The sequence below is a fragment of the Haliotis cracherodii genome, unplaced genomic scaffold (assembly GCF_022045235.1).
Source record: "Haliotis cracherodii isolate W230 unplaced genomic scaffold, xgHalCrac1.p SCAF_8, whole genome shotgun sequence".
NCBI lineage: Eukaryota > Metazoa > Mollusca > Gastropoda > Lepetellida > Haliotidae > Haliotis > Haliotis cracherodii.
Genome location: NW_027266341.1, coordinates 26,487,487 through 26,500,103, shown reverse-complemented (window position 1 = coordinate 26,500,103; position 12,617 = coordinate 26,487,487). Strand labels below are relative to the sequence as shown.

General features: G+C 41.4%; 1 protein-coding gene across 1 annotated transcript in view; it reads left to right on the top strand.

The window, feature by feature from the left end:
- LOC139450423 (alpha-glucosidase-like) overlaps positions 1 to 12,617 on the top strand; it is a 38,064-nt gene that overhangs the window by 14,267 nt on the left and 11,180 nt on the right. Inside the window, exons 4-8 of the mRNA XM_071232118.1 lie at positions 3,863 to 3,999; positions 5,965 to 6,090; positions 6,423 to 6,548; positions 9,347 to 9,462; positions 12,261 to 12,450. Of these exons, the coding sequence (XP_071088219.1) occupies positions 3,863 to 3,999; positions 5,965 to 6,090; positions 6,423 to 6,548; positions 9,347 to 9,462; positions 12,261 to 12,450 (695 nt within the window). The remainder of the gene's footprint in view (positions 1 to 3,862; positions 4,000 to 5,964; positions 6,091 to 6,422; positions 6,549 to 9,346; positions 9,463 to 12,260; positions 12,451 to 12,617) is intronic.

Here is a 12,617-nt window from a genome sequence, read left to right as displayed (position 1 = left end):
ATGATATCATAATCACTAGCCTTGATAAGATTTTCTCTGACAATAGAGTTTTCGTTACTTTTTGTGGACCAACCAGCACAATTCAAATGGCACAGTCGTAATTCCTAATTCTGTACCTTCCTTTTAAAAATACTGCTGCCTTTAACATAGAATTTGTCTTGTTTATCTAGTTCTTTTACAAGGGTCAAAAGACTAGACTGTGTCTTTTACTCGACAGGAGACATGTTGTTCTCAATGTAGATATTTTAGTATCGCTTGTGTTGCTTTAACTTTGACTTATTTTTCATTATTCTTGATTTCTGCTCAGCGTTGCTGACCCGCACAGTCACTATGCCTGGTCTTTTACTGGCGCTTTTCTTTCGCTCCACACCAGTAACAGAGATGTCCCCTAATTTAAGACCATCTTTGAAGAGTGCAGAAACTTTGTTTTCTGTGATGGTCGTGTTCTTTTCTTCATTAGCTTGAAGTGGTAGATTTTTTATAACAATCACATTATCACAGTTAGTGGCAGTAGCTGAAGCATAGGTTTCTGCTAAAACCTGAACCTTGTCCCTCAGATGTGTGTCGTCTGCTACTTGTTTCTGCTCGAGATGTTGAAGTTTCTCGGTGATATGTCGCACTTTATCCTCGAACTCATCCCTGAGTTTCTGCATTTCTTCAAGAACAACTTCTCTAATTTTATCGGATAAAGTGTTTTCTCGGGAACTAATTCTGGCACCCAAACTATCACCAACCTCGCGAATGGCAAACAGGAGGACAGAGTTATTTACATCATTTTGTTTACTCACATCATTTCCACTCTTTTCCTCCGATGTATGTTTTAACCGTTTTGTACATGGCGTATCCATATTATCGTCCTCTGTCTCACCAAAGTCACTTTTCTCCTCCAACTCTCTTTTTCTGGAGAGAGTCTCAGAGTCTGATGTTAGCTCAACACGAGTTGTCGACATCGCGGGCTTATTTGTGTTGAAAATATGGCAGTTGCAACGTTAAATGTTTCAAATATTCGCTGAGCGTTATGGGAATTGTCCCTGGAGAATGGTCATGCAGGATATGTCTCGCCTAAAGCAAATATTTCGGTTGAAACACACAATTTTCTTCACTTTTGTCAGAGCTCTCAAAATGTCAGCCTTCTCCCCGCCTCACGCATGCGCCCATAGTTCAAGGAATGACGTTTTTCCGTGAGTTTGTCGAAAGTTGAAAAATCAATTTTTATAAACTTGGTTCTTTTCTGAGATTGCAAATATTTTGACAATCCACATGGTATTATTTCCTCTTGTCTCAAATACTTGTGTGAACATATATACATTACTTACTTGGATTATATTAAGGATCATGGTTGATATTCGAGACATAGCTTTGGTGTTATATTTGCTTGAACCAGCGTTATATCTGTGTTTGTGGGTATTTTATTACTGAAACTTTGGAATCCAGTACACAGGAGGAAAGGACTTTTAGAGTCACAGGTGGCCCTGTCTATGGCGCCGCAAATCGCTGTGCACATTTGCGTCCCTTGGGCACGCCAGAAACCTTTGTTTGTGGGTTCGAATCCCGGTTCGCCCTGATGTGTTTCTAGGTTTGTCAGCACCATACCCGTTCTCGTGGTTTTCACCGAAGTGGTAAACGTCTAAGACCTGCATCACTTCGAGCTTTCCTTCCACATTAAGTTGACACGCCGTGATATAACTGGAATACTGTTCAAAGCGGCGTTAAACACAAGACACTCACTCACTCTTGTCAGTGGGAACACCAACAAACATTCCATGTATAGAGCAGCAGCCCAGAGCACTTTGGTCAAACGAACAAGGTACCAATATCCGAACACAGGAACATTTACTGTGTAACCCAACATATTCATATATGGATATCTGCCGGGGAGCCCCTGTTGCGTGTGGCCCCTGGCCCCCCAAAAGAAGGGGCCATTCAAGGGCTGGATCAAACATTGGAGGTACCACATGGAAGTATGTGTAAATGAACTTGTTCATCTCATAGAGTACAGAATGGGCCACACCAGACAAATCTTCCTCTGCATAAGGCCTGCCAGACACCCCCAGAGAGGGTCCCAAATTTTGGGCTGGATTAAACAATGGAGGTACCACATGAAATCAACATAAAATGAACTATTACACTCTACTTAGTATAAAATACCCATTACCAGACAAATCACGCATTTTCCGAAGTCAGTATGACAAATTAAAACCATTTGAACACTTACAGGAGTCTTTTATCTGTTGTTTTATCTTGTTCGTTTGACCAAAGTGCTCTGGGCTGCCGGTCTAGTAGGGAAGCCAGATCTGGGAGGAAAGCGGACTGGGACAGACTGGGTTTATTCCAATTTTGTGTCCTCGTTTTCAGTTTGTGCATTCTACCATTGACGCCATCAAACACTGACTTAACCCACACTGAAAGATAACTATGAGAAATGTATTATTATGAGTGTACAGTTTACAAAGAACTATTACGGTCAGATATTGTTGTTGAAGTAACGACAAAAAATTCGAAGTTTCGAAAACATTAGCAGCTAATTGAAATACAAAAATCGTCTTAAGATAATAGATTTATGCCACCAAAGTGTCATCACTATCGTTCTCATTCACTGATCCACAATGCAATGGTCATAAATACTTAGGGTTCGAGCATCCATCATTTGTTTTGTTTTGTTTGCTTGTTGTTTAACGCCGCACTCAGCAATACTCTAGCTATATGACCGCAGTCTGTAAATAATCGAGTCTGGACCACATAATCCAGTGATTGATATCATGAGCACCGATCCACACGATTGGGATCGATGACATGCTTCAACCATGTCAGCGATCCTGACCACCCAATCCCGTTAGTCGCCTTCTACGACAAGCATAGTCGCCTTTTACGGCAAGAATGGGTTGCTGAAGACCTATCCTACCTCGGAATCTACAAGTGTATGTGTGTGAGTGTGTTATATGTATCAAGGGACAACATATTAATTAAGTTGGAACCAACACATTTATTTGGGAACCACAATGCCTATTTTTTCAGGGCATCCAGCATGAACGATGTTATTTGTAAAACCTGAACACCCCCCCCCCCCCCCACGAATTTCAAATGTTGAGTGAGTGCAGGTGAAATGTGTCACTCCTCTCGTGTAATGCAAAGGCAGGTGTCCTACTATATGTTCACGTCGCTGGTGACAATCAATATATACAAGGTATATATTTCACATCGGCCTAACGTATGTTTGCTCAGCTACTTTTTCAAGAATGTCACCATAGATCTCTGATCGTGGGAGTGGGGTGGAATACGCGATGAAACCGCTCACAAAATGTGTGAAGCCGTGGATGCACAGTGTCTAATTACACCAAATGAAAAGGCGAAATTGTTGTAGCTCACCTAGCTACAATTACCTAGCAGGACATGGATAAACCTTGTCATTATGTAGAACAAATATTACTGCAAAAGTTGAAGCTCACTTGGATCGTAAATGGTGCCATGTGTCCAAATCACAGATTCAGTCATTTCTGAAAACGACTCACATAAAGATCACAAATCCAACGTAAATCGCAAGTTCAAGCACTAAGATACTTTATGAAGCTAATACATAAACCGTTGGCTGAGCACGTGTTCTTTAACACGGTTCACCCGTGAAGATCCGGGTTAGAAAAGGTCTTCAGCAACCCATGCTTGACGTAAAACGCGACCATCCTTGTAAGAGGCGACTGACGGGATCGGGTGGTCAGGCTCGCTCACTTGGTTGATCGTATCCCAATTTCGTAGATCGATGCTCACGATGTCAATCACTGTCAAAATTAATTATTTAAAATGATTATAATTATTTTCGCCGGCTGCTTTTTAAAAGATTAGATCAATTAAATGTTTCATGTTGTAGGGATCAAAGTCATTTTGGATTTTGTGCCAAACCATTCTAGTGACCTTCACCCATGGTTTCAACTGAGCCGACAGGGCGTGGCACCATACAAAGACTACTACGTTTGGACAAGCCCTGGAGAACCGCCCAACAACTGGGTAGGTTGTTATATAGAGTGCTATATACGTTACTATTCATAAGGGGGTTGGGTAGCCTAGAGGACAAGCGTTAGCTCGTCAGACAGAAACTCCTGGTTCGATTCACGATCCACATGGGTACTATGTAGGAAGCTTGGCACGTGTCCCCGTCGTGATTTAATTTGGCACGTGTCACCGTCGTGATTTATCCCCGTGAAGATTCCGGGGTAGAATAGGTCTTCAGCAACTCATGCTTGCCGTAAATGGCGACTATGCTTGTCGTAAAAGGCGCCTAACGGGATCGGGTGGTCAGGCTCGCTGACTTGGTTGAAGCATGTCATCGATCCCAATTGCGTGGATCGATGCTCATGATATCAATCACTGGATTGTCTGGTCCAGACTCGATAATTGTCAGACCGCCGTCATATAGCTGGAATATTGCTGAGTGCGGCGTTAAACAACAAACCAACCAACCAACCAACCGTCGTGATTTAGCTCGAATATTGCTTAAAGCGGAATATAAACGTGCACATTCTTACTGTCTGCTCTAACCATCTTCCCAACGCAAGAGCGTTAACTGACTATAAAAGTCCTGTTTCCACCCTTTGCCCTACTAGGCTAATCTTTATCATGATAAAACGGTCCTTACCTCGCGAAATGCAATAAACAACATGAGCACCTTGATTAAAATCCTGAAAAGATTTGCAAAATATCTTTCGACGCCGAGTTGACGGTACACATGATTTGCAAATCCTTCAGTCGACCGAAATCTGCACGTCGAAATCCACGTTGTTTACGAACCGGATGTCTAGTTCGTAACACGATTTTGATTGGACTATGCATAGACTCGTTAATCCAGCTCCGGTTTTCCAGCCTAGTTTGGCAAGGTTGAACCTCTTACAGTCACTTAACGCCCTTGCCTCGGGAAGATAGCTCAAACATGTTGCTGATAATAATACCCCATGGTGACTTCTGGCCAAATTGGCATACAGAAACGTGCTTGTCGAAAGAGACGACTGAATGGATCGGGTGGTCAGATTCGGTGACTTGTTTGACTGCATGGCATGGTACCCCCACCGCATAATAATATTAATCACTGCTGCTAGCACTGAGCGGCGTTAAACACGGTACAGACAAAACGTAATAAATCCTGTTGAAGAATAGCATTCGAGTGTAAAGTTTACAACATATTAAAATATATTGGGAGTTAAAAGTAAGAGACAATTCTAAAATCAATCCATATTGTGTGGATGTTTGATCTTTGAACCATATTCATTCAAACATATTAAAACGAGTGATAAATATTCAATAATTTGTGATCAGTTCCCTTAATTTCTGCTGAGCTGTCACCCGAAGGCGTGGGAATCGGGGTAAGAATATTGATCACCATAAGAGGCGACTAACGGAATCGGGTAGTTAGGCTCGCTGACTTGGTTGATGCTTGTCATCGGATTCCATTTGGATGATGTCAATCACTGGATTGCCTGGTCCAGATTCGATTATTAAGCCCGTCGTCATGTAGCAGGAATATTCTTCGTGCAGCGTACAACAACAAACACCCAAACAAACAAATACTACTGTGATCTTTTTTATGGAGGCATTTTTGCATATGCTTTTTAGCTCTTTTTACCAACTGCTTCTTATGGCTCCAACTTGACAATGCTTCTTATCACATTCAAGTAAAATATTATGTTTTTTAATGATTGTTGTTTTTCGCCTGTACTTTTAACAACCAACATTTCAGTAATACGGGCGGTGGGGTAGCCTTGTGTATAAAGCGTTAGCTCGTCACCCCGAAGACCCGGGTTCGATTCCCGACATGGGTACAATGTGTGAAGCCCATTTGTGGTGTCCCCCGCCGTGATATTGCTGGAATATTGCTAAACTCGTCGTAAAACCAGACTCACTCACTCACTCACTCATCACAGTAATAATCACTTCATCCTTTGTGTAATGAAATACATTAGATTCATTTGGTTATTCCAGTTGAGCCTATTCCGTGGTCCGGCATGGACGCTGGACAGTGTCCGAGGAGAGCTGTACTATCACGCCTTCATGGTGCAGCAGCCGGACCTCAACTGGAGATGTGCTCAACTGGTGGAGGAGATGAATGTATGACAGGACCCTTAATCCAATAATCATCAACCTTTCATGTCCTTATGTCATAGGGGCGGGTGTGTGTGTGTGTGGCCTAGTGGTTAAAAGCGTTCGCTCGTCACGCCGAAGACCCGGGTTCGATTCCCGACATGGGTACAATGTGTGAAGCCCATTTCTGGTGTCCCCCGCCGTGATATTGCTGGAATATTGCTAAAAGCGGCGTAAAACCATACTCACTCACTCACTTTTTATGTTATATCGAATATCGTTATGTCCTTCATGCTTGGAAGAGTGTGGTGTAGTGTAATCAGGGTATGCTACCCCTTCTTCGCTTTGTATGCTTTCAGAATGTGCTGAGGTTCTGGATGAGTCGAGGCGTGGATGGGTTCCGAGTTGATGCCATACAGAATATGTTTGAGACTGAGAATCTGTCTCTGAACGAACCTCCTTCTGGAGATCCTGACGTAGAGAAGGTGAGTGAGTTGATGCCATACAGAACATGTTTGAGACTGAGAATCTGTCTCTGAACGAACCTCCTTCTGGAGATCCTGACGTAGAGAAGGTGAGTGAGTTGATGCCATACAGAATATGTTTGAGACAGAGAATCTCTCTCTGAACGAACCTCCTTCTGGAGATACTGACGTAGAGAAGGTGAGTGAGTTGATGTCATGCAGAACTTGTTTGAGACTGAGAATCTGTCTCTGAACGAACCTCCTTCTGGAGATCCTGACGTAGAGAAGGTGAGTGAGTTGATGCCATACAGAATATGTTTGAGACTGAGAATCTGTCTCTGAACGAACCTCCTTCTGTAGATACTGACGTAGAGAAGGTGAGTGAGTTGATGCCATACAGAATATGTTTGAGACTGAGAATCTGTCTCTGAACGAACCCCCTTCTGGAGATCCTGACGTAGAGAAGGTGAGTGAGTTGATGCCATACAGAATATGTTTGAGACTGAGAATCTGCCTCTGAACGAACCTCCTTCTCTAGATCCTGACGTAGAGAAGGTGAGTGAGTTGATGCCATACAGAATATGTTTGAGACTGAGAATCTGTCTCTGAACGAACCTCCTTCTGTAGATCCTGACGTAGAGAAGGTGAGTGAGTTGATGCCATACAGAATATGTTTGAGACTGAGAATCTGTCTCTGAACGAACCTCCTTCTGGAGATCCTGACGTAGAGAAGGTGAGTGAGTTGATGCCATACAGAATATGTTTGAGACTGAGAATCTGCCTCTGAACGAACCTCCTTCTGTAGATCCTGACGTAGAGAAGGTGAGTGAGTTGATGCCATACAGAATATGTTTGAGACTGAGAATCTCTCTCTGAACGAACGTCCTTCTGGAGATAGTGACGTAGAGAAGGTGAATGAGTTGATGCCATACAGAACTTGTTTGAGACAGAGAATCTGTCTCTGAACGAACCTCCTTCTCCTTCTTTTATATGAACCATACTTTGTGGGCGTCTTGTCCTAATTATTGATCTATAAATACAATCTGAAAGACGCTTAGCTCCATTAAATCTGGTGACAGATAAAAGCTCATTATATCATACCTCAAACACATCATACCTTAGTTCGTGCCTTCAGTCTGTGAACATATCAGATCATATCGTCTAGACGAGGGTTTTCTCATGCAACGCTGTGCTGTCAAAAGGCAGCTCGAGAAAAGGCATTATTACTTGATTATGAGACAATTTGGTGTGTCAGAGTTTATGCGATGTCTTTTGGATTTGCCATTGGCATCATTGATAATAATCAATTACGACAAAAATGAATAGAGTGGTAAGGCCTTTTGACGTGACTGTTTGTTGTTTAAGGCCGCACGCAGCAACATTCCAGCTGTATGACGGCGGTCTGTTATTTATCGAGAATGGCCCAGACATTCTAGTGATTAATATTATGAGCATCGATCTATGCAACTGAGACACGATGACATGTTATCAACCAAGTTACCTTGTCTGACCACCTGATCCATTTAGTCGTCTCCTACTACAAGCAAAGGTTGCGGGGGGCATGTAATATGGTCTTGTACCTCCTTTTGTGGATTTTGAGGATAAACTGATTCTGATTCTGGTTCTGACAATCATCCTTAACCGGAATACCCACGGGTCTTTGACCTTCCTGACGTTGTTCATGTTCCCCATTTTCTTCATGCTTGATCCAGACTACTTACTGGTGCTTCTTTAATACAGCTACTTAACGCCACTTTGAACAATTAATATAAACTGAGGAGGAAAAATACATATACCTCTCAGTTGTTTTTATCATATGTTTGGTTTTAAATTCAAAATATCTTAAGTTAGCGATATTTTATTCAAACAATTAGCTGAATTGGCGCTTAGTCAGGACTCAAAAAATACTTTACAACATTTCAAACATACAGTAAACTACGTTTATAACGATCACGCTTATAACGAACTGACGGATATAAGGAACCTATTTGTTTGTCAGGACCATTTGCTGTTTATATGCTGCATGTATGCTTATAACGAACTAAAATTAGTGATCCCTTTGAGTCCGTTTTAATCGTAGTTTACTGTAGTAGGGATTATGTGGTTGCAAATTCATTTCTTACCCCCGTCTTCATTGATAAAAAATACTTTTATACAAAATTACCCAGCCACAGATTACTTTTTACAAATTGTTGCAGATTGAATGATGATTAAATAGACATGATTAAATTTAACAAAACTTCTTTCAATTTGTAATTACACAAAGAACGAAATACTAGTAGTATACTTTCTTTTTCCCCTCCATTTTGTAATAAACAATTATAGCTAAAATGGATAGAATTATTAGTAAACCGCCCGCACGTTATCAAGAATCAGCGGGCCACTGTAACTTGATAATGCCCTCATATGACCTGACGACGAGCCATTATCACGCCCGTTGTTAGGTGACGTCATAGGGTAGGCATAGGTGCCGTCACGTTAAATAGTGACGTCATCTGGTTTATTCTATGACGCTTCCATATTTGTAAAAGTGGGTCAGTGACATTTGTGTTGATTGCAGTAAATGTTTCAAAACCGATGTTGTTGTTTCTTTTTATTTGATAACAAATTCCATCCATTTTAGCTATAATAAAGGTAACGCTATTTTTCAGGGCATTATCATTTGCAGAAGCCCTCGGTCCTTCGTCGGGCAGTTATTGGAAGACCTCGGTCTTCTCCAAATGATAATGCCCTGAAAATTTGCGTTACCCTTATATTATTATATATGCAGATATTTTAATAAGATTAGAGCGTGAAGTTGTATCTGATACATGTTTTAGGATAGCTGGTACTCATTGCGACACGACTATACATTTGACTTGCCGGAAATAGGTGGCGCTGTGAGACGATGGCGGGATGTTTTGAATGAATACGAGGCTCTGGATGGAAAAGCAAGGTAATGTGTGGCCATTCTTGTTGGTCAGTCATGACAAGTGTCCTACTCTACACTGTAACAAAAAGTTTAGAATGTTAAGAAAGACACGTTTAGATCTAACATGTTAGGGGATGTGTTTATATCCTAAACGGGTTTAATTTGATGTGTTCTATCTAAACATATGGGTTGACACAGGCCTTGCACATTTAAACCCTTAACATGTTTAGCTGTTAAACCGAATCCTAAACATGTTTAGACCCTAAATACGTCGAAATGATGGAACAAGGAACGCGATTAGGTTTGTGTTTAGGAACAGTTTTTAGAGTATAATTGAGGTGTGGTGTAATTTTCGTGTAGAAGGAATACCCTGGAATAATTTTTTAATTTGTAATTGTTGGCGAGTGGGTGAGTTAAGTTTAAAGTCTTATTGAACAATGTTTTTGTATTATTATAGCGTGGCAACTGTGAAAGGAATGTCCAAACTGACACACTGCCTTTACCCATCAGTTCAGATAGGTTTCAGACGGACCTAGGATCATAATCTCTCAGAATCGGTGATTCGAACCCATAATAAACGGATCTTGGCGCGGCAAAGGGACGCTACTCTGCACAGGGTATTAGGGCGCATCAAAATGCAGGGCACAGATGTACTCTGCATGTGATACTCAATCAATGTAGATCCGGTTACTGAAGGAAGGGTGGCCCAGTGGTCCTGGGCCCACTTGCACAAAGCGATCTTAGCGCTAAGATGATCGTAACTCCCATACTTTAACATAGGCCTACAATAGTTGTAGTGCTAAGATCGCTTTGTGCAAGTGGGCCCAGGTCTTCTTCATACCGTGTTGTGCCATGCCAGATTACGCATATCCAGGGTTCAAATCCAAGAATTCCGATTGTGATTCTTGGTCTATCATTACAACAACCGTACCTGTTGGTTTCCCCGCATGAACCTCTATCCAATACATTTTATAATAAAGCAGGTGTTCCATTATTAATAGTGCAACTTTAGTCAAATCTCACTTGCAAAATCAGGAGAATGTTAGAATCTAAGGACTAATTTAAATGTAAGATAAGGCTATCCAGTTCGCTATTACTTCCTTTTTTAAATGAAGTACGATTTCACCATTTTTCATGTTAAATATCGAAATTTGTGTTCGAACAGTTTGATTCCTATATCATGAAACTATATTGTCCTTTTCCGCTAACAACTCTCACCATATGAGCTGTGTTACAATGAACTAGTGCTAAGCATTGCGGAGTTATGCCCCCTGTTCTTTGTACGTGTGTAACCTCTCTGTCGTCTTTTGATGTCATTGAGTAAAATCAGCTATTTTTTGTATAGAATATATATTAATGTTATCCATAAGTATCCATTTGATATAAATTTATGTCGTTCAGATATTAGGCAGTATTTTGTTCGCTCAAAGTTTCCTTAAAGCTGCTAAATAAAACTAATTGTGGCACAATACTTATATCGGTAAACGATAAATAGCGGAGAAATTTGCTGGTTATCAACGCAGAACAAATTCTCGGATAACACTTAGCAGTGTCTTTTTTGTAAACCTTCTTAATATTTACAGTTAAATTTACACCATCAGATAGGTAATTTAATATTCTACATCTCTGAGTAATTTTATAGCCAGCCGGAGGTAGATGAAGTGCCGCGCGAGCGCAACTCTCGCACAACTTTCTCTTTTCAGATCTTATGAAAATGTGCGTGAGAAAAATAACTCGGCATCCAGAGAGTTAAAAGAGATTTTAAACCAAACCCAATCACTCGCTCATCCAATACCGTAAGGGGAAATCGGTAGAATCTGTTGATTCTTGATTTCCGAAATCAATAGCTTTGATTGCTTTCTCCGACTATCCGTGTTGTGTTTGATATATGATTTCTCTATAAATTTGGGGCGGTGGGGTAGCCTAGTGGTTAAAGCGTTCGCTCGTCACGCCGAAACCGGGTTCGAATCCCGACATGGGTACAATGTGTGAAGCCCATTTTTGGTGTCCCCCGCCGTGGTATTGCTGGAATATTGCTAAAAGCGGCGTAATACCATACTCACTCACTCTCTATAAATTTGTATCATGACCCATAGGTCCGTCAGTGTTTCTTGCTAAAATGTACGTTCACAACAGCGAGTGAATTCCTGGCTCAGAAGCAAATGCAAGATCAATGGCGTGACGTCATCATAATGGTTTCATTGTTCAAAACATGCTCTTATTCACGTAATAATAAATTAAAATACATTTTGAGTTACTTACCTTTTGGCCATCTTCCCAAGGCAAGAGCGTCCACTGGTCTTTTTCTTCTTTCCACCCTTGCCACGTCAAGCCCACTTTCCTGTGCTAAATATGATTGGACCATCGCACATATCGAAGAACATCTACGACTGGTACACCTTCGTGTGAAAGTGTTTACCGCTTCCCATCTTTGTTGACATGAATATGTGTTTTTCAACTTTTAAATCCCCCAACCATTGCCTGTGTTTTTTGTGTCAGTGGTGAAATCGCGAATGTTTTCGTTATCTGAGAAGCTGTACGAGATAACAGTGCTCTGATTGGATATCGCGTTTCAATTACAAGGGGCACAACTCGTGATCTACGCGCGGTGGTGCCAGGGTCGAGCCAGGAAAAGTGGCCTTGATGTGGCAAAGGTAGAAACTAGGCTTTGATTTGGGCTAGTAGACACGCTTGCCTCGAGAAGAAGACTTAACGCCCATCACGCAGCGTTAAGATGATGGTACGATATTTACCATGTGCAACTGAATTTTTCGTCACACAGATTCTTTAAGGAAAGGCTAATCTAGACCTGTGTCTTCCAGGTACCTGGTTGTGGAGACACTCTTCGACAATGACGTATCAATAAGGAACCAATACTACGACTACGGTGCCGATATGCCCTTCAACTTTGACCTTTTGCGGGTCAATAGATCATGTGGAGGTCACTGTATTCAGCATTACGTGAACAGGGAGCTTGGCCATCTTTCGCAAGGCCAGTGGCCGAACTTTGTGGTTAGTAATGCATCTTGATGCCTTAATTCTGTTTCCCAAAAAATGGACGATGTCAATAATTATCCACGACCTTTTAAAGATACACGATAAAATGTACACGATTTAAAACATATTTTATCCTAGCTCTATACGATGTGGACTGAAAGAGATTATGTAACACCACAATC